We start from the raw sequence: 22839 nt of genomic DNA on the forward strand, positions 1-22839 counted from the left end.
TGGAGCAGGAGTTGGCTCAGCCCCCAATTCTGTGTGGCCACAGGGAAGTGCCCTGCCCTCCTGAGGGGCCTCCATCTCCTCCCATTTAATGAGGGACCTGGACTAACCATCTCCCTCTGCCTGTAAGTGTCCACCCCAAGGCCCCAAACTGACTGGACGGATTCTCCGTGGAACGCCATCCACGGCTCCTACGGCTCCACTACACGTCCCATTAGGCCCAACGCTGGTGCGGCCACTCCACGCCAATATCGTGACCCTACTGCCTAGCATGGACTCCACGCCAGGTCCGTGGTACTCCACGATAGCGCCCGTGCCGCCTTTCACTGTGAGGATTCCTGCCACCTTCAAGATCACATCTTTGGGTGAGGTCCAACCGGAGAGTGAGCCCGTCAGCTTCACACCAATCACCTGAATAGACGGGGCAAGACAGCAATTACAGGTCCTGTGTGCCATGTGCCAACCAGGAATCCACCTGCTGGATTTCCCGTGTCTGCTTATTTCCCCCTGCCTCCTTTCCAAAGGGCGGGAGGCTGACCACTCACTCATCCTTTGTGGGTTCCACATATCCCATTCATCCTCAGCAACCACCCCTCCGCAACCACCCAGAGCGAGGCCTTCCCGACTCCTCACCTTGGGGCACTTCAGCTCCCAGGGAATCCCAGCCATTACGTCCACGGCATCAGCACCCCCGACTCCAATGCAGATGGCCCCCAGGCCACCGCCATTGGGGGTATGGGAATCAGTGCCAATCAGAAGAGCCCCAGGATATGCATAGTTTTCCAGAATGATCTGAAAAAGATCTCAAGAAACCAAGATCTTAAGCTTTAAAAGCCTTCAGCCCCGCTGGTGTGGCTCAGTGGTTGAGCCTCAACCTATGGACCAGAAGGTCATAGTCCTGGTCAGGACACATGCCCGGGTTGCGGGCTCGATCCCTAGTAGGGGGTGTGAAGGAGACAACTGGTCAATGATTCTCTCTAATCACTTATGTTTTTTATCTCTCTCCCCGCCTCCTTTCCTCTCTGAAATCAATAAAAATATATACTTTTTAAAAAGCCTTCAGCAGAGAATGGAGGTGGGGCCCAAAGGGGGTCTGTACAACTGCCCCCTGCTGAGACTGGGCCAGAGGGCCTTCCCAGACACTCCTCCAGGAAGGGTCCCTCCGGTGGGTCCCAGAAGAGCCAGAGACGTGGGAGACAGGTGGCCTGGGCTCATAAATTGCTCCGACAGTTCCTGGCTGTGTGACTTGAGTTTGTAAGTGCTTCCCTGCACCTCAGTTTCCTCATCTATAAAACCAGGCAGCCCGAGCCGGATTGGCTCAGTGGATAGAGTGTCGGCCTGTGGACTGAAGGGTCCCGGTTCAATTCCGGTCAAGGGCACATGCCCGGGTTGCGGGCTTGATCCCCAGTTGGTGGTGTGCAGGAGGCAGCCAATCAATGATTCTCTCTCATCATTGATGTGTCTATCTCTCTCCCTCTCTCCCTTCCTCTCTGAAATCAATAAAAATATTTTTAAAAAAACAAATAAATAAAAACAGGCAAACAACAGTGCTTACCTCATGCATCACTGTGATGGCTCAGTGAGATTATGTACATTAAACTGTAATAGTGCCTGGGAGATGCATTTTTTAACTTATTATTTGCAGCAAGATCCTTTATCTGAGTTTCTGTTGCTCATCTGTCAGATGGAATTATTCCCCCCACCCATGTGGGTGTTGGGAAGGACCAATGAGATCAGAGGTGTGAAAGGCTCTATGAACTCTCAGAACTGACCCAGGGGTGGGCAGGCTCCCTGCAACATCACAGAAACCCCAGGGCCTCCGCTCCGGCCCGGCACCTGCCTGGCAGACTCAGCCAGGTACAGGGAGCCCTCCTTTTAGGAACGGAGTTGGAAGGTCTGGCCCCTTCCCACGGATGGCAGCAGGCCGGGAGGACAGCCAGCATAGAGGAAATCTCTCACAAAAAACAACTGATGGCGAGAACTCTGGTTAACTGCTTTATTTCTCTGGCCCTCTTGCCTCAGCCACGTACAAAGACTGATCCGTGAAGACCAGCACACGGAAGTCAGTGGGCCCACAGGATGCAGACCACAGAGTGGTCCACGCCCAGAAGGGAGAGGCTAGTGCAGACCCATGGACAACAGAAAGTGTCACAAAGACGCTGGTTATGACGGTGACCTTGGTGGTCAGCTGGATATGGCTGGGTGAATGGGGGTAGGGGTGACGGTGGGAGAAGTGTATTTTAGGCTGAACGAACATCTGGAACATAAAGCTGGAAATTCAACCATCTGTCCATACAACACACACATACACTCAGGACCTATTCTGTACTGACCTGGCTGCGGGCCCAGAGGAAGAAATAAGCCACCATCCCTGTCCCCACCCCCAGGGCACAAAGTCGGTGGGGAAAGCACTTGGCACACACTGGGGTCACTGTGAAAGGGTCCCACCAGAGGGCGCCAATGCTGGGCACGGGGATGGGGGAGGAAGGGGTGGGGAGTGTGTGTGTGGTGGTGGGGGCCCTGGCAGGGGAGATGCAGGGAAGAATCTGCCAAGGCACTCAAGGGGGGAGGGAAAGGAGTTAAGGTTTGACTTGGACATGGTGGATTAAAACTGCTGGCGAAATGACATCAAAGGGGGGAGAAAATTAAAGAATTCCCTGGGAATTTTCTTTTAAAGAAACAAATACAGCCCTAACCGGTTTGGCTCAGTGGATAGAGCGTTGGCCTGCGGACTCAAGGATCCCAGGTTCGATTCCGGTCAAGGGCATGTACCTTGGTTGAGGGCACATCCCCAGTAGGGGGTGTGCAGGAGGCAGCTGATCAATGTTTCTCTCTCATCGATGTTTCTAACTCTCTATACCTCTCCCTTCCTCTCTGTAAAATCAATAAAGTATATTTAAAAATAATAGGCTGCCAGGGGACAAGAGAACAATGGAGACCATTTAGGAATCCAAGGAAGAGAGCTGACCGTAATACAGACCAAGATGATAGGAGTAATGGTCTAAGAAGTGGTTATTTTCTAAATATCTTTTGAAAGTAAAGAAAGAAATGCAGGTACATCAGCTTCTTCCTGCTTAAAAAAAACCCAAAACCAAACAAACGAATACATCAGGGTGTCAGGGTGTATGCTTAGCTGGTGGCCAGTGGCAGGGGTGAGCTGCCATTACTCACATCCCCAAACTTTGGCCCAGGAGCTTCCAAAAAAACCTGGGCATTTGTACTGAGGTAGAATGGAGGACACCTGGATTAGGGTGTCCTTAGCAACAAAGGGCCAAGGCTGGGTCCCCCTGACTCCCTGGCCCTGCCACTCAGAGAGGCTTTCTGGCCCCTGAGACTCATGTGACCTGCTGCTGCCAGGCAGCCCTTCCTGGCAGGGGCGATGGTTTGAAAGGGCAGAGCAGTGACCCGCGGCTCTGGTTTCAGAGTGGGGCAGTGCTGGTCCCACAGGTCGGATTACAGCTGACTCAGCTCACCTTAAAGGTGGCCTGGGAAGTGAGGCCTGGGGTGGAGGTGGGGACGGGTCACCTTGGAAAGGTGCAGGGACAGGTTTCCCATGCATGACAGATGCACCATCAGTGCAGAGCCACAAACCAGAACAGTGTCATGTGCTGAAGGCTCAGCACCTACCTCCCCAAACACAAACACTTGCCCTTACAGAGTCACAACTGCCAACCAAGAGAGAATTCCTGTTGGAGAGGCCCTGGAAGAATTGCTGGCCGACACGGCCCCATGGCCTAGGGGACCTTCATCCAACCTATACCAGGAAGGGCCAAAAAGGCTCCTAGGAAGCTGTGTGCCCTGAGGGGGAAGCGGGCCCAGGAGGCTGCAGAGCAGCAGGGAGCACTGGCACCAGGCCAGACGCCTGGATGCAAATCCAGCTCCATCATCGGGTCAAGTGGCATGATTCCCCCACACACATATGGGCAAGTAGATTCACTTCTCTGTGCCTCGGTTTCCTCACCTGTAGGTGTGGCTAATAAAAGCTCCTACTCATAGGGTGGTGGTGAGCACTGAGGAAGTGACTCTCTGAAAGTGCTAAGTCTCAGCTAGCGTTAGCTGTCCATGCAACAAGGAGTCACGCTTGTGTAAAAAAAGCAAAACAGAAAGTAATACAAAACTATACTGCTTAGAAGAAGGGCAGCCAAATGTAAACGTGCCCAATGTAAAATGCTGGTTACTGAGGTGGTCAGAGGGACTATTTTAATTGCTTACATGGAAAGTGAGAATGTGTAACTTGACATAACGAAAATTAATTTAAGAATGGAAGAGGAGAAGCTTAGGGGCCGACTGAGATGTCGTCATCAATCTCCCCTCCTCCCTCCTGAGCCCTGAGTCCCTGCTCCCGCAGGCCTGGAGGTGCCCTCTGGTTCCCTAAAGGCAGCCTGCCACCCGCCACAAAAGGCAGGCCAAGCCCTGCATTACCTGGTGAATGATTCCAGAGCCAGGCCGCCAGAAGCCCACGCCATACTTGGCACCTGCAGTTGCCAGGAAGTTATACACTTCCTGGTTTATGTCCTGTGGAGACAAATCAATACCCAGCGCATTAGTAACACAGTCTGTGTCGGGGCCGACCCTTGCTCATGCCCTCCTCCCACCTGACCTCCCCCATGGCCCTGACATGCTGGCACTGGGGAGACAGGCCCGCTCCCGGGGGCCTTCTACAAATAGCCCCAAAGGGCTTGGCCGGTGGCCCAGGGTTTCGGCTGGCAGGCCTGGGAGGAAAGCAAGGGAGCAGACAGAGCCCAGTTTTACGATTCCTGGTCAGGGAGCAGGTCCAGAACAAGTTCCTTCCCTGCCTGGGGTCTGTTTCCTCATTTGTAGAAGGAGCTGAGCCACATCACCTCCAAGGGCCCTCTGGCACCCAGTCCTCCCCGAGGCCAGCAGGAGGGCAGGCCGCCGCAGGACTGGGTGCACTCTCCACCTGAGCCCCGGGGCCTCATCTGTAATCCGGGCTGACCCTGACCGAACGCCCAACTACGGAAAGGGCATCGCACTAAATATCCTCACCACCTGCCCAGGAGTGAGAGAGGTGTTGTCCTCATGCCGTTTACAGGTGCCAAAACAGAGGCTCAGAGGGGAACCATGTTCTGGAGATCCCAGAATTAAACGGAGAAGCCCGGGTTTGAAACCAGGCCTGTTCACCCCAGAGCCCAAGAACTACAGTCTGATATGAAATGACGAAGGGCACCTTCCCATATCTCAGAACACCAGACCAGCATCTGGCACAGCCAGGTGCTCAGTACTTGGTAATATATTTGATGGGCCCCAAATGAAAGACTGCCAAATGGACTATGTCCTGAGATGTAGGTTTCAGCAAAACCGTGGGGCGGCCAAACCCATTCTGCCTGTAATTAGGAGACAGCCTCCTCAGGGGTAGGCAGGCTTCCCAGCACCGGATGGGAGCCTGGGGTTTACCTGGAAGCCATGGCATGCCCCCGGACAGGTGAGACCCCACTGACAGGAGGGTAGGACCACCTCGGGCTGCCGAGTCCTAAAGGCAGCCTCTGGGCAGGACAGCCATGCTCCCAGCAGAGGAGGGACCCACTGTCAGCTCCCCTGGGCCCTCAATAAAACACCCTCAGACCACGTAACCCCGTCACCTAACGCCAGACCAATCATGACCCTTCTGAGGGCCCACCTGGTTCTCCCAGGTGAAAGAATGGCAAACAAAGAACTTGGGTTCCCAGAGCGGTCTCTTTCCGATTAATTATTAATATACTGGCTTTTTCATTTACACACTAGTCGCTTATAAAACTGGTACCAAGGGCGGGAGGCAGGCGGTCGTGTCTGGGTGCATATGCACGGGTGTCTGTGCAAGTGGGGAAGAGGCAACGCGGTGCCCCGAGTGGTCCATCAGTGTCGGGGCCTGAACTTGGCCTAGACCAGCGGTTCTAAACCTGTGGGTTGCGACCCCTTAGGCGGTCGAACAACCCTTTCACAGGCGTCGCCTAAGACCATCCTGCATATCAGATATTTACATTGCGATTCATAACAGTAGCAACATTACAGTTATGAAGTAGCAACGAAAATAATGTTATGGTTGGGTCACAACATGAGGAACTGTATTTAAAGGGCCAGAAGGTTGAGAAACACTGGCCTAGACCCTTCAGGCTGCCTGTGTGACCCTGGACAGATCACTTTGCCTCTCGCCCCAACCATGTAAATCTGACCATATCCCTCCCCTCCTTAAACTCTTCAATGACTCCTGGGATGGTGCCCATCGCCCTCAAGGCCCTGACTCCACCTGCCCCCAAACACCTCATCCCACCCTCTTTCACACACAGAGCTCCGGCCCCACAATTCCCTTTCAATTCCAAAAAGGCATGGAGTTGCTTCCTGCCTTGGGGCCTTTATACACACTGTTCTCTCTAGAATGTTCTTCCTCCAGTTAACATCAACTTATCTGCTCAGGTCAGTTCCAGCCCAGGTTACATCCTCAAAGAGGTGCCTTTTCCCCTCCAAACCACAAATCTGACAGTTTTCTTATTCTCAGCGTCCTGCGCTTTCCCTTTATAACATATACAAACAGGCAATTTCCTACTTATTTGTGTGACTTTAGCTCTGTCTCCCTACAGACTAAGATCCATGATGGCAGGGCCCATCTGTCTTCTTCACACTGCATCCCTAGCCCCTAGCAGTGTCTGGCACAGAATTAATGTTCACAAACATTTGTTACATAAATGGGGGAGTGAGCCCTGAAACCTTCTGATCCTGTGAATCTCACCTCCAGGAGGCAGATTCTGAATTCACAAAGTAAGGGAAGGCCAGGCCCTGAGGGTGGTGGCCCTGCTGTGGGCAGTCACCCAGAGGGGTGATAAGGTCCCAGTTCCGGGCACACAGGAGCCCCTGCAACGCCACCATCACTGCTGCTGTGAACATGGACACCACGGGCCTGCAGGCTAGGCTCTCTCAGCTGAGAACAAAAAGAGCCGCTGTGCAACCAGGGCACAAACGGGCAGGCCAGCGGGGGAAGAAAGGGCTTGAATGGGAAAGCTGCCCTGAGCCTTTCCCATGGGTCTGCGGGGCTCGCTGAGCTGTGCTGACCCTGGGAGCCGGACCACTTTCAATTGCATGCCCTGCTCTGTGCCTGGCTGGGCCGAGGCCCTGCCAGCATTCAGCTCCTGCCAACTGCCCCCCATGAGGGGCGCCCACTTCCATTGCAGGGGGTGGAGAGGGTGAGGCCCAGATCTGGGAGAGACCTGCTGTTGCCAAGTGTTGAGCACACACAAAGGTACCACAAGCAGAGCCTGGGCAGGGGCAGGGATTTGGTTCCTAAGGAAGGGTGTGGGGAATTCAGTGTCGCACAGAGCCCCTTGCGTCTCATTAAGCAAAACAGAAGAAGAAAGCCCCCCCCCCCGCCCCCAAAGGAGGCCAGTCAGTAAGAGAGAGCACTCAAGGGGGAGCCGGATCTGGGTCTGGCCCTAACCATCCCCCTCGCCCCCATGCGCTGTAGGACTTGACTACACGGTGCCTTTGCTGCCTCAGATTTACATTATAGCCATCGGCCTACCTCCCTGATAGGATCTTCGGGGTCAGACAAGAGTGTGAGTGAGTACACACGTGATGCTGGCAGAACAGGAAATTTAAACTACCCTCTCCAGAGCAGCTGCCAACATTCATCAGTACCTAATGTCTGCATCATTTTTCTAATTCTATATAATAAAAGGGTAATATGCAAATTGACCCCAACAGTGGAATGACCAGAACTGCTCAACCAATCACTATGAGGCACCCCATCTTTCAGTCCCTTTCCCTGGCCGGCAGGCTCTGATCATCTGATGGCAAACGGGGAACCTGGGGTGGGTGGTGCCACACAGAGGACAACCGGCGGTGGGGGTGGGAACGGCCAACCTCTCAGTCCCTTCCCCCGGCCTTCAGGCTCCGATCGCCCAATGGCGAACAGGGAAGCAGGGTGGGTGGCGGTGGGGGCAGGGCCAGCGAGCAGGCAGAATGTCTGGCCCCTGGGTCCTTCCCCCGGGCTGGCAGGCTCTGATCGCCCAATGGCAAACGGGAACTGAGGGAAGATGGCCCTGATCGCAGGCCAGGCCTAGGGACTGTACCCGTGCATGAATTTCATGAGCCAGGCCTCTAGTATAACAGATAAAGGACCAGAAAAAAAATACCATCAATGTAGTAAGATTAAGGATGATTTTGGTTTTTAGGTTTTCTCTGTATTTTCTAACATCTTCAAAATGAGTAAATGATATTTTAAGAATTAGAAAAGTATAAAAACAATTAAAAAAAAAGACTATTCCCGGCCAGCATGGCTCAGTGGTTGAGCACTGACCTATGAACCAGGAGGTCATGGATCAATTCCCAGTCAGGGCACATGCCTGGGTTGCAGGCTCAATCCCCAGTGTGGGGCGTGCAGGAGGCAGTTGATCAATGATTCTCTCTCATCACTGATATTTCCCTCACTCTCTCCCTCGAGGGCTTTGCCTCTCACCTCACATCACACCATTGTCCCCCCACACCACCTTCAGCTCACCTTGGCCCGACGAAGGTCTTTCTCACCCCCGACCTGGGCCTCGATCAGATGGTCGCAGTGGATGGTGGACGGCACTGCCACCTTGGGCAGCCCACTGCTGATGAACTGCAGCATGGCCATCTGGGCCGTGGCGTCCTGCATGGCCACGCGGTCCGGCCGCAGCCGCAGGTACGTCTTGCCCCGCTCGATCTCCTGATTGGCTGGGTCATCCAGGTGTCCATACACAAGCTTCTCAGAGAGGGTCAGAGGCCGGTTCAGTCTGGGGGAAATGGGAGAGGTTGCTTGGTACTGTCTGCACAATTCCCTGCCCACCCACAGCACTGCCCCTCTATGCACATGGTCACCCTGAGAGGGGGCAGGAGGGGACTCTTCCCTCCACAAGGCTGGAGCGGTCCTGCTCACTGTGGCATCCCCAGCACACACAGCACAGTGCCTGGCACTTACTAGGTGATTCAAAGTTACTTGATGATAAAGTGAAACACAAGAGGTGGTGTTTTGTTTTGTTTTTAAGAATATCTGTTTTTTCAGCATTGATTACATATATTTCATACCGTTTAATCCTCGCTGTATGCTTGGCATTTAATAAAACAACCAAGAGGGAGCAGAGGCCAGCGGAGTAGTGATAGTTGCTCAAGTTCGCAGCCAGGCTTTCCTTGAACCCTGTCTCAGTCCATGAACAACTCCCCTATGCTGTCGGCCCCACAAAGACAGAGGATCCAAACCAGTACCCCGACACCCAACCTCCACGCCAGGGGGAGGAGGCCTTCTTACCCTTTTATGCTAAAGCCTTGCCCTATTAGCCCCACTTGCTCTTCCCCCATTAAGAGAGGCGTGGCTGTCAGCTCGTAAGAACAGAAACCCCTATCGCTGCCTCTGGCCTTTCACTGGTCCTCCTCTTTTCAGACTCCATTTCCCCTCCTTCCTCATCGGGGCCAAAACAGCAGAAAAGTCTGACCCTAAGGGAGATGCAGCCCCTGCCAGGACTCAAATGCTTCCTTCCCAGGGTTCCCCCAACTCAACGCTCAACCACCCGCTTGAGGCACCCTGGTGATTCCCTGCTGCTGCCCACTGCACCTGGCTGCCCACACGGCACAGCAGCCCCGGCTGGACCTCACACTGCCTCACACTGCATGAAGCTTACGCCAAACCTGAGGCCTCCTGGGAAGGCAGAGTTCCACTCACACCCAATAAGTAAAAAAAATAAGGGTATCAGATAAGGAGTCAGAGGCTCTGGGTCCAGACCTGACCCTATTACTAAACCAATGTGACAGATTAGCGACAGTCCTTTTCAGGGAGCTCACCAACTCTAAAGTCCAGGACTTTGACTGGAATGAGGTAACAGATAGCACTTATAATAAAACAGCTTTACTGAGGTATAATTGGAGTGCAATAAACTGCACATATTTAAAGTACCCGATTGATAAGTTCTGACATATGTATACACATATGTCATCACCACAATCAAGATAATGAACACATCCATCACCCCCAAAAGCTTCCTTTTGACCTCCCACTCGCCCCCATCCCCAAACCACCACTGGCTGTTTTCCGTCACTACAGGTTGGTTTATGACAGCACTCACTTGTAGCTCGACATTGCTAGCACTTTACTGTATGTAACTCCTTCCACCCTCACAAGGCGATGAGGAAGCTGCAGCGCAGCGGAGGTACCGTGCCCAGGTCACGAGCGGCCGAGCAGAGCGCAAGGAGCCCAGCAGCGTGGCTCCAGGTCCGGCTCCTCCCATCGCCCTGCACTGTCTCAACAGGGCTCTGCTGGGAAAGCGGGACCCCTCTTCTGCTAGCTGGGCTCCAGCCCCTCACTCTCAACTTACCAAGTCCCTGGAGATAAGAATTCCCTCAGGAGCTGGCTCTGTGGGCAACAGCAGAGCAAGTGGCAATTCTGAGAATCCCTATGCTCTGCTGTCATGAGAAGCTTGAATAAAAATAGTCTGGCCTGAGGCACAGCCTGCCCCCTTTTGTGCAGCATCTCCAAGGCCAGTGGGACATGCAGTGAGTTACGGAGCACGACCCCTCTTTCTGGGTCCCAGAGGAGAAAAAAAATAGCACATGGACTTTAAAACTAAAGGCCTTGACAGCAAATGCCTGAACTAGTATAAAAAAGTCTGACAATGACAAAGGCCCAAGGACGAGTCCATCATCACATCCTTGAGGAGTAAAATGGGCCCTCTATATCCCTCTGTCCCTCTGTGTCACCAAATAGCAGGGCCAGTTCCCAGGAACAGAACTGGACCCCTTCTTCTTATTTTTTATTTTTAATCCTCACCCAACGATATTTTCCCATTGATTTTGAGAGAGAGTGAAAGGGAGAGAGGAGGGGGAGAGAGAGGCATCCATTGGTTGCCTCCCGAACACACCCTGATCCAGGCCAGAGATCTAGCTTGCAACCGAGGTATGTGCCCTTGACCAGGAATCAAACCCACGACCCTTTGGTCTGAGAGCCAAAGGGTCTAACCACTGAGCAAACTAGCTAAGACAGAACTGGGCCCCTTCTGTCACGGACACAGGGTGGAGAAAGAGGCCCCCCTGCAAGTCCCCTGGATTTCCAAAACATTCTTAAATGTGTTTAATTCACTAACATCTTTTTAGAATAGCCTCACTCTACCTTCTTTTCTACCTACGGGTTTCTCAGCCGTGGCACCCCGGGCAGTTTGGGGCAGATGATTCTTTGTTGTGAGGCTCTCTTCTGCAATGTAGGATGTTCAGTAGGGTTCCTGGCCTCTACCCACTAAATAACACTCACTCCCCCCCCACCCCCAACCAAAAATGTCTCTAGACATTGCTAAATTCCTCTCAGGGACAAAATTAACACCCACAACCCCAGTGAGAACCCCTGCTCTATGGCAACATCCTTTATTTGCACTAATCTGGAAAATGCTGAAAGTTAATGGACTTTTCTGGTTAATGCAGGGTTGTAATAAACAGGCAAAGAAAAAAATATATTTTTTTGGTTAATTTTACTGATATAATTAAAAGCAAAAAAATTCCCAGTGCCTTAGAGGGTGGTTTTTTGGTTAATTTAAAAAATATATATTTTTATTTTTTTTCAGATAGGAATGGAGAGGGAGAGAGAGAGAGAAACATCAACTATGAGAGAGAATCACTGATTGGCTGCCTCCTGCACGCGCCCCCACTGGGGATCGAGCCCGAAACCTGGGCATGTGCCCTTGACCGGAATTGAGCCAGGGACCCTTCAGACCGCAGGCTGGTGCTCTATCCACTGAGCGACCCGGTTAGGGCTTTTTGGTTAATTTTTTAAAGCAAAGACTAAAAGGTGAATAATATTGTAATACTTTAAGCAATAAAACAATTAAAAAATAAAAAATAAAAGGTGAATAATACTCTTTGTCACATTATTGTACAGCAAACATCTATGTTAACTCTCCTTTTCAGCAAGATGAAGAGCAAGGTGGAATGCTTTGCAGTCTAAAGGAAAATCCATCATTTTCCCACCGAGCTACGGTCAGAGAGCTCCACGAATAAATAAAATGTTGTTTCCCTGGGAAAACAATATTTTTACCAGATCCCATATTGATGGGGACAGTGGTTGGAAACTGTGAGTGTATGTTAGAACCAGCTGGGAAATTGGCCAGCACTCCTGACAGTTTGATGAGAGGCTGTTAAACAGCATATTCTGATTTAGCGGGGCGGGGCAGGGCGGGGCCGGGGTTCTGCATGGCTAACAACATCCCAGAGGCGGCTGCTGCTGCTGCTGATCCCTGGACCACGTTTTCAGGAGTAAGACCTTCATGACCCAAAAAAGAAAGGCCTTCACAACCTGAATCGGAACTGCTAGGGGCCGTGTTGGCTGTTTTTACAAGCTTCCCAGGTGACTCTAATGTGCAGCCTAGATGAAACCCACAAGACGGCTGGAACTGACACTGGGAGGCACTGGAGCTGGATGGACCCTCAGGCCACTTCCCCAATCTGACACTGACATTTTTTCTTTCTTCTTATTTTTTTTGGTTAGGTACTCCCACCAAAAGCTTTCCTCTGAGGGAGAGAGATACTTAGTTGAGTAGGGTTAAGAACGAATAAAGTAGCCAAAACCGGTTTGGCTCAGTGGATAGAGCGTCGGCCTGTGGACTGAAAGGTCCCGGGTTCGATTCGGGTCAAGGGCATGTACTTGGGTTGCGGGCACATCCCCAGTAGGAGATGTGCAGGAGGCAGCTGGTCGATGTTTCTCTCTCATCGATGTTTCTGACTCTCTATCTCTCTCCCTTCCTCTCTGTAAAAAATCAATAAAATATATTTTTTTAAAAAAAGAACGAATAAAGTAGCCCCAGTATGTACAAGGGCCTTAGTAACTTCCCTTTTTATGACACTGATTTTCTTATCTGCAAAATGCGGAGGGTGTAACAACTACCTACAGAAGTTGTTGAAAAGAATAGAAATCATGTATGTGATGTGCCTGGACCAAACTGGACACCTAGGTAGCTCCTATTAGTACGACCACCCTTGCCAAACACTCACAGGTCCTCACTACAATTAGATAAACTCAGTCAGTCCTTACCCTTAGAACTGACGTGAGGATACCAGTAAAGAGGCAAACAGTGACCACAGAGAGGGAGTGTGGGAGAATGGCTAGAGCACTGGATGAGGACATGGGACAAGCTCCCACCACTCGCTCACTGTGTGGCCTCAGGCAAGCTGCTTCTCCACCTGAGCCTGCTCCCTGGCTGTAACATGGGGATATTCATATCTGCTCTCGCTATTCCCAGGGACACTGTCACCAGGTGGGGAGCTGTTCAAGTTCCAGGAGCAGTGCCGGCCCCCGACCCCATCCTCCTGCGGCATCTTCGTCATCCTTCTGGGGCCAGCATCTAGCCCAGGACCTGGCACACAGGACAGCAGTGCAAAGATGGCTGCCATTTTACCAAATGAGGAAAGGGAGACCCCATAAAGGTATGCTCCAGATCCCACCCGAGCTCTCCTCCGGGCCCACTCGCATGAAGAGGAAATAGATATTGCTCTGGCACTTAGGCCCAGTCCCTATCACCAGCTTCTTGATAACAGACTTTTCCTCGGCAGAGGAAGAAAGACCACCGCCAACCGGCAAAGCCTCTCCCCCGCAGGGGCCACTGTGCCCTAAGCGCCTTGCTCCTGCCATCATCCTCAAGCACCCCCTCTGCTGCCTGAAAGGGCAGGTAGCAAAAGCAGCTCCTTTCGCCGTCCCCCAGCTCCCCCAGCGGCCTTACCGTTTGCGAACAATGTCGATGTTCTTCTCTAGCAGGTCATAGCGGATGTAATCATTGGGCTCGAAGTGGCTCATGGCCACCTTGGCCCGCTGGCACAGGACCGAGGCCACATGGTACTGCCGCACACCCAGGGCTTTCTGCAGGAAGAAAGGCAACAGCAACTGTCAATGGAGGACTCAGGGTGGTCCACGCCTGAAGGATCAGTGTGGTGAAGAGTGAGAAATGACAACGTCAAGAGCTATTCAGTGCCCGCTGCCTCGGTTTCCTCATCTGAGGCACAGGGATGAAACGGATGATACAGCAGCCACAAGGAACACAGCTTGTGGCAGGAGAAAGGGTAAGGGACTTACAGCCAGAATGGCTGGAGCAAAGTCAGGTTCTATCAGCTTAAGAAATCCATCATCATTTGAGCACCAGAGGAGATGGGAAATGGGGGCATAACCAGCTCCGCTGATGACAGGGTTCCTGGAAAGAGGAGATGAGAACATCTGTGAACGTTCTCAGTAAGCTGGGAAGCGCTAACCATGACGCAGCTGCTACTCCACTGCACTACACGCTCCTTGAGGGTTGGCATCAAGCGCTATTTGTCTGATTTATCTCTGTACCTAGACTACCTGGCACGTACTAGAGATTCAATAAATGACTGTTGAGTAGATGGAAGAATTAATGAGGAAAACTTCATCCATGAACTTTGGATATTTTCTCATCCCTTCGACTAGGTAATAAAAAGGATAGCTTCGACATGGCTCCTTTTCTTTGACTGCCCCTGGGGAAGACAGTCGCCATGTTGTTAAGACATTTCCCTGGGAGAGGCCATCCTGGAGAGGAACTGTGGCCAATACCAGCACCATGTTGCCAGGTGTGTGAGCACACCACCTGGCAAGCGAGTGTTCCAGCTCCAGCCAAACCTTCAGATAACCGCACCCCTGGGTGACATCTGGACTGCAACTTCTTGAGCGATTCTGACCAGAACCACCTAAACAAGCCCGTCCCAAATTCCTGGCCCACAGAAACTGAGCAAGAAATGTTTGTTGTTTTAAATACTCTATGTTTGGGAGCAACAATCTATTATACAGCAATAGATAAATGATTATTATGATGGGGTCTGTATTAGTTCATTTTAAACTGTGGGTGACAACCTCCCAAGGATTCATTGTGACCAGGGAAGAATAACTGAACCCAAGAAATGACAGAGGGAAAGGAACAGCCACTTCCCTTCAAGCTGGAATTCCCTGTCTGAGGGGGAATATGCCCTTGGGCAGGGACAAGGCAAAGCTCAAGCTACTGCCCAGGTTCCCTTCTTTGTGTCACCAGGACATTTAAATCCAACCCCTGCCGATCTCAGCATCTGAACCAATACAAGTGCATTAGTGCCATTCCCTGTGCGGGTCACCCATGGTGAACACCAACCCCACTCGGAACAGCACCCCCAGCACTGCCCACCTCCCCCACCCGCAGCAGGAGGGAGCTCTCAGTGCAGACTTCAGCTCCACTGTCCTCCAGCTCAAAATCCAGCAAGGGGTCCTCGCTATCTACCACACTGGGTAGGGGTGAAGAGCCCACCAAGGACGCACCAGAGGACTTCACACAGCCTGTACACAGAAGGACAAAGGGCGCTGCAGCTACAACCTGCCACCACCCCAGTGGGGCGACCTGGGCTTGAAGTCTGGCAGCCACTTACTATCTGAGTCATCTTGGACAATTAGCCCTCGTTAAACACTCATTTCCACACAGAGCTACTGTGAGGACAGGAGCTTACATAAGCACTGGGCGCAGTTTCTGTTATTACTCCAGTGCATTCACAAGCAAACTCAGCTCTGTGTTTCTCACACAAATGAGAAACTACACAAGCTGTTCTGCCACTGGCTTTTGTCATTTGTCAACATATCTTAGACATCTTTCCAATGTCCATATACAGATCTATCGCTTTCTTTTTTTAAATTAACTGCCCACCCCTCCCCAATACGCCTTTTGTCTGTCTAGGTAGTTCTCATTAATCCTTCAAGTTCCAAATTAATTTCACTTTCTCAAAGAATCATTCTTCAACTCCCAGCCCAGTGAGAGCCCATTTTATATTCCCACTGACTACTTCTTGACATTTACATGTGAGAGCTGTCTGCGTGGTTTGTAAGCTCCTCTGGGGGAGGAAGTGTGTCTGCTCACTTGTTACTAAATTCCCCAGGCCTGAGCACCAGGTCTGACACACAGGAGGTTCTAGAAAACATTAGACCGATGCTCGGGAATTAAACCGACGAATGTTGCTTCTTCTTTACCAACCAGCTCTCTCGTGTTGAGCAGGGTTAAATACAGAGCAGATGTGGTTAACCTTGTGGGAGCAAACTGGTAAGAAGACAAATCAATCATTGACTAGTCTCAGATGCTTTTGGCTAGAGTGTAAACAGGTTAATTTTTTTTTTTTTAATCCTCACCCCAGGATATTCTTCCCATTAGTTCTTAGAAAGAGTGGAAGGGAGGGAGAAGAGAGAGAGAGAGAGAGAGAGATGTGAGAGAGCCAACATTGATTGGTTGCCTCTTGCACACGCCCAGACCAGGGCAATGATCAAAACCTGCAACCCCACCTGGCTGGTGTGGCTCAGTGGTTGAGAATGAACCAAGAGGTCCCCAGTTCAATTCCTGGTCAGAGCACATGCCCAGGTTACAGCCTTGATCCCCAGTAGTGGACATGCAAGAGGCAGCTGATCAATGTTTCTCTCATTGATGTTTCCATCTCTATCCCCCTCTAAAAAGAAAGGCTAGAAACCTGCACCCCAGGTATATGTTCTTGACTGTGAATCAAACCCTCGATCCTTCAGTCCGCAGGCCATGCTCTAGCCACTGAGCAACCGACCAGGGCAAGATTAACATTTTTGAGAGACAATTAGGCACCACCTATTAAAATGTAAAATGGTGGGATGTAAAGACAAAGCAGAAAATGGAAGATCAACCAGGCAGAGTCAGGGAGGGTGTGGTTCACCATCCCAAAACCTGAGATAACCTGTGGCTTACAAGAGGCAACATGGCAGTGAGAGAGCTTAGATCTAGCTCCAAAGTCCAGCTCTGCCCTGTACTAGTTGTGTGACCTCAAGCAGGTTTCGCCTTTGAACCCATCTCCTCATTTAGAGAAAGGGAATAATACCTGCAGAATTACATGAGGTATGAAATGACATGAATGGGCCCCAAAGAATGCCAATTAAATGTAAAATGCTACAAGCAGTTTTTTGGGGTTTTTTTTTAAGTAGCACTTACTGGGCTTTTTCCTACCATTTAAAAAAGTAGGACATATTTCATGGAGAAAAGTTAGGAAATACATAAAACACACAATTTGATTAATTCCCTGAGGCCCATCCCGGGATACCTATAACCACCACTCCCCCACCACTTTCTGGCCCGATGCCAGATACCCAGTGGTATTTAACACTCAGTGATTCCAAGAGAGGCACCAAACACTGGTTCCACAATGAATCTCCCCTCCCCACAGTCCCTGGTACCACGGTACCCACACTGAGCAGGTGTCATGGCTGAGGTTTCTAAGCAAAGACAATGAAAATAATAACAATCATCAGTAGTAATAGTTAACACTCTACTGAGTGCCACGTTATAACACTATGAACAGCCCTCCTGTATACAAGTGCCACAACAGATGAGGAAACCGAGGTCTGGATCAGGGTAGTGACTTGACCAAGGTCTCACAGATAGAAAATAACAGAGCCAGCATTCAAATCCAAGTATCTCCTGACAATTCTTTTTTGTTTGTTTGTTTTAAAGTGATTTTTAAAAAAATATATTTTATTGATTTTTTACAGAGGGGAAGGGAGAGAGATAGTTAGAAACATCAATGAGAGAGAAACATCGATCAGCTGCTTCTTGCACAACTCCTACTGGGGATGTGCCCGCAACCCAGGTACATGCCCTTGACCGGAATCGAACCCGGGACCTTTCAGTCCGCAGGCAGACGCTCTATCCACTGAGCCAAACTGGTTTTGGCTCTCCTGACAAATCTAAGTACTGACCTGGACCTGAATGAGTTAAAGAAATTGAATGAATCTAACCACTATGCTGTACACCTGAAAAAAATATAAAATAATATTGAATGTTAACTAAAAAATAAATCAAATCAAATCAAAATGGAATAGATGTCAAACTGTTAAGAACGGCTATCACTGGAGGGTGAAATTATGGAGAACTTTTAACTTTTTATAATCAGAAAATTTTTTAAGTATTTCTTTTTAAGCACCACGCATGCTATTTTCTGCAATTTGCGTTCTACTTCAGAATGTTAAAAAGCAAAAGAATGAAGACAGAGTTTTCTAAAGAACATGAATATTAACCTCTATTATACAAAAGTAACTGGCAAAAAATTTAAAGATTTACAACATAAAGTATGAGCAAGGGTTTGGGGGAGAGTGGCCTTGAATTGGAGAACACTAGCAAAGTCTTCTCAGTGAGAACTGGCAATAGATACTGAAACTTTTTATCATCATTGATGAGAGAGAGAGAGAGAGAGAAAGAGAGAGAGAGAGAGAAAGAGACATCGATTTGTTGTCTCACTTATTTATGCATTCACTGGCTGCTTCTTGACCCAGCCAATGAATGCATAAATAAGAAAGGCAATTCTTCTTGCCCTTAACCCAAGATCAAACCTGCAACCTTGGGTATCGGGACAATGCTCTCACCAGCTGAGCTACTCAACCAGGGCCTAGCAATGAACACTTAATAACAACGGCTCTTATCGAGGCAGCAGTGGTAGCAGCTGCTCTTCCAGTGCGACGCTGCCCAAGGACGACAAGAAGATGCTGGAATGTGGGCCAAGAAAGACAAAGACTCAGTGAACAAATCTGGGCAAGGCCAAAAAGAAGACGTGATCCAAAGACAAAGTTCGGGACAACCTCAATAACCTAGTTTTGTCTGACAAACAACGTATGACAAACTCTGAAAGGAAGTTCCCAACTATAAGCTCATAACCCTCAGCTGTGGTCTCTCAGACACTGATTGAAGATCCTGGGCTCCTTGGCCAGGGTAACCCTTCAGGAGCTCCTCAAATCAGGGTGGGGAACATCCGGTGAAATCATGGGGTCTGCCCCTGCCAAGGCGTTAGGGGTGAGTTAATTAAATGTTTGACCAAATATAGCAGCCTAATCTTTAAGCTGACAATTTTGTATAGTCTGCGAATGATGTTATAAATATCCAAATGGCCCTTGGCAGAAAAAAAGGTTCCCCACCCTTGCCTTAAGTAAAGGATTTATTAAACTAGTTTCAAAGCACAGAGTTCAAGTAATTTATACCAGAAACACCAAATGTGCGGATGCCCCAGCTGTTGGTGAAGATGCAAGAACAACAGGTCTCACCAACTGTACATTTTGAAAAATAAAACTTTATTAAACCAAAAAAGCCCACAAAAACCTTAGTAACAACATAATGACCTAGAAATTCCACTTCTCCTATCTATCCACACCATACCTGTACCCAAGGCAGCTGCAAGAATGCTCAATGAGCATACGAGCACAACCAATGGATACAGACAGTAGGGGGGTGAGGGCATGTGCTGGGGGGTGGGAACAATAAAGAATTTAAGCAATAAAGAATTTAAATTAAGAAAGAAAGGGGGGGGGAGAATGCTCAAAGCACCATTAAGTGAAATAGTTAAAAAATTAGAAACAACATAAATACCCGTTTATTTTTTTTAAGGTTATGTTTTAGCCCTGGCCGGGTAGCTAAGTTTGTTAGAGCATCATCCTGTAATGCCAAGGTTTCGGGTTCGATCGCCAGTTAGGACACATACAGGAATCAACCAATGAATGCATAAGTAAGTGGAACAACAAATCAATGTTTCTCTCTCTCCTTTCCCCTCCCCCCCCTCTCTTTCTCTCAAATCAATCAAATGAAACAAAAAGTTATACTTCATCCATTCTGTAGAATACTGTACAACACTTTAGGAAAAATCCCCAAGACTCATTGTTAAGTTATAGATAAAATGTACAACGTAGTGCTTTAACACTGTACTTCTGTATGTACATTTATGTATGTGGATTTACACCTCAGAGGACACACCCCAACTGACGTGCTTCTACTCCTAGGGAAGGAGGAAATTCAATCAAGGCCTGATAGAAAAGAAGGATTGTTGCTTTGTCAGTTGTGTTTCAAATATTTATAATGTTCTCATTGCTACTTGTATGATTATAAATGTACTATTTATTGTACATGTTTTTAATTTGAATTGTAAAACTTAAGAAACATTGGAAGGAAATTTACCAAAATGTTAATTTTTTATACCTCTGTATTTTCCAACTTTCTTCCAAGTTCCTTTATAAACAAGAAAAAAAAATAATGAAAAAGGTGAAAGAATTACAAAAAAATAAAAATTAAAGTAACTCACAGACAACAGTATGCTGATTACCAGAGGGAAAGTGGTGGGGGAGATAGAAGAGGGTATGGGGATAATAGCGATGGAAGGAGACTTGTCATGATAATATATTATAGAATTATATACCTGAAACCTATATAACTTTATTAACCAATGTCACCCCAATACATTCAAAAAGTAAGAAATATATATTAACTACAATAAATAAAAAATTTAAAAAAAGAAAAAAGGTAAGAAGTTAATTTTACCTTAAAAGTAGATATCACTGAGTATTATAATATGCTGATCACTTGGCTGGGTATGAGTAGTTGAAATCAGTATTATTATTATTATTATTATTTAAAGTATTACATATGTCTCCTTTTTTCCCCATCGGTCCCTCCCTGGCCACTCCCACCCCCCAGCAGATCAGTATTATTTTAAAAAGAATGATGATTTGGGCATATTTAAAAAAAAATAATAAATTACTTGGGTTTTGTTTTTATTTCCTAAATCAAAAAGTAAAACATACTCAGTGCTCAGTTCAACCTGGCCCAAGGGCCCAGAAACATTCCTAAGTTCACCCATAAGGCCATCCAACCCAGATGTCACAACAATTAGGACATGGAAAATTTTTTCCCATACTTGGAGCCCAAGACTCTGGCCTTGTGAAATTCTCCTGGATAAATACCAGGTTCTTATCTAAAAGACAGACTTTCAATAAGTGCTCACCCTTCACTTTCTTAGAACAGAGGGGAGGAGGGCAGCCTCAAGGCAGAAACCCTCTCTTTGGCAAACTCCATAACCCGATGTGACAAGATTAGGCGAAGAAGCTCATTTTCTTCCAGAAAGTCTATTCCACTACTGGACAGGCCTAATACTTTACAACAAATGCTTCTGATATTGAATGGAAACGTGCCTCCATTCTCTCAGAGGACAGATTCTAGTGATGGAGACCTGGGCTCAAATCCCAGCTCTGCCCAACAAGCTCTGTAGCCTTGTGTGGTTTTGTGTTTTTTTTTTAAATATATTTTATTGATTTATTACAGAGAGGAAGGGAGAGAGATAGAGAGCTAGAAACATCGATGAGAGAGAAACATCTTTCAGCTGCCTCCTGCACATCTCCTACTGGGGATGTGCCCACAACCAAGGTACATGCCCTTGACCGGGAATCGAACCCGGGACCTTTCAGTCTGCAGGCCAACGCTCTATCCACTGAGCCAAACCGGTTTCGGCAGTGTGTGGTTTTATTTAACCCTCAAAACATTGCCTTTCTCATCTGTAAGTGGAGTTAACGCCTTCACAGGCTGCAGTGAGGGTTAAAAAAGAATGCCTGTGCTCTAGCCCAGTGGCCAGCAAATGCGGCTCTTTGGCCCTTTGAGTGTGGCCACGAAGTTTCAATCACACTGTTCATGCACGCCCGCACGTGGTATTTTGTGGAAGAGCCACACTCAAGGGGCTGCAGTTTGCCGACCACTGCCCTAGCCGGTTTGGTTCAATGGATAGAGCGTCAGCCTGCGGACTGAAGGGTCCCAGATTCTATTCCGGTCAAGGACACATGCCCGGATTGCAGGCTTGATCCCCGGTAGGGGGGGTGCAGGAGGCAGGGGAGTCAATGATTCTCATCATTGATGTTTCTATCTCTCTCCCTCTCCCTTCCTCTCTGAAATCAATAAAAAAAAAATTTTTTTTAAAGAGTACCTATGTGAAAGTACCCAGCCCAGTGCCAGACACCCTTCCAAGCCCTGTATTTTGGAACCAGATCAAATTAATTTAGCAACTCTTCCCCACTTTAGCCCTTCAAACTGTTGAAAACCATAATTGTGTCTTCTCCAATCTAAGCATCCCTATAGATGCTATAAACCAACTCCATAATTTTACACTTGGGTGGGAGTCTCCCATCAGGGTGACCAGTAGCCAGATGCCCTCCAATCTGTTTTGGGTAAATGTCAGCTGCCACCTGCTCTGTGCCAGTGACACTGTAAGGAGCTCAGCCTCGCTAACTGCCCTGAAGATGCAGAGAAAGTGGCCTGCCCAAGGCCACACAGCTGGGAATGCTAGCCCATGCCCTTCTCACATGCTCCCGACAGTGTCTCTCAGCCTCTGTTTAGTGGGCTCTCAGTGTGTCTGGTGGAGTGACTCGCAGGTCTTGTAGGGTCCCCTTCCTTGCTGGATGGTTACACATCGCCAGGGCCCCCAAGGATTAATAAAGGCTCTGCTGATCCTGCATTTACTGACACAGGACAAACTCTGAAGGAAGGAACATACTCAATGTAGACCCCACTGGGGAGCTAGACCAGAAATGAAATGAAAATAAATGAAAGGCCCTAACCGGTTTGGCTCAGTGGATAGAGCGTCGGCCTGCGGACTGAAGGGGACCAGGTTCGATTCCAGTCAAGGGCATTTACCTTGGTTTCGGGCACATCCCCAGTAGGGGGTGTGCAGGAGGCAGCTGATCGATGTTTCTCTCTCATTGATGTTTCTAACTCTCTATCCCTCTCCCTTCCTCTCTGTAAAAAATCAATAAAATATATATTTTTTAAAAAAGAAAATAAATGAAAGAAAAAAGAAGACGAAGAAGAAACAAAGTGAAACTGTGCCAGGCAAGATCACACGGTTACCCTCCCAACAACTGTGCCAAGTGGGATTGTTACCGGTCACTGTGTTCCTAGCTGAGAAAATGGTGACTCAGACAGATGAGAAAGTAAATCCAACTAAAATGTAAGCTGCACAAAGGCAGAAAACGTGTCTATTCCGTCACCTCTGTATACGCAGAGTCCAGGACAATGTCTGACACAG

The 22839-nt window shown here is 48.9% G+C and overlaps 1 protein-coding gene across 1 annotated transcript in view; it reads right to left on the reverse strand.

Moving 5' to 3' along the window:
• The window catches only part of ACO2 (aconitase 2), a 45077-nt gene that overhangs the window by 13306 nt on the left and 8932 nt on the right, over positions 1-22839 (reverse strand). The window contains exons 2-5 of the mRNA XM_006775965.2: positions 13701-13837; positions 8486-8744; positions 4420-4512; positions 631-789 (exon numbers count right to left, since the gene is read on the reverse strand). Coding sequence (XP_006776028.1) covers positions 631-789; positions 4420-4512; positions 8486-8744; positions 13701-13837 — 648 coding nt within the window. The remainder of the gene's footprint in view (positions 1-630; positions 790-4419; positions 4513-8485; positions 8745-13700; positions 13838-22839) is intronic.

The sequence above is a fragment of the Myotis davidii genome, unplaced genomic scaffold, assembly GCF_000327345.1.
Source record: "Myotis davidii unplaced genomic scaffold, ASM32734v1 scaffold428, whole genome shotgun sequence".
NCBI classification, from domain to species: Eukaryota; Metazoa; Chordata; class Mammalia; order Chiroptera; family Vespertilionidae; genus Myotis; species Myotis davidii.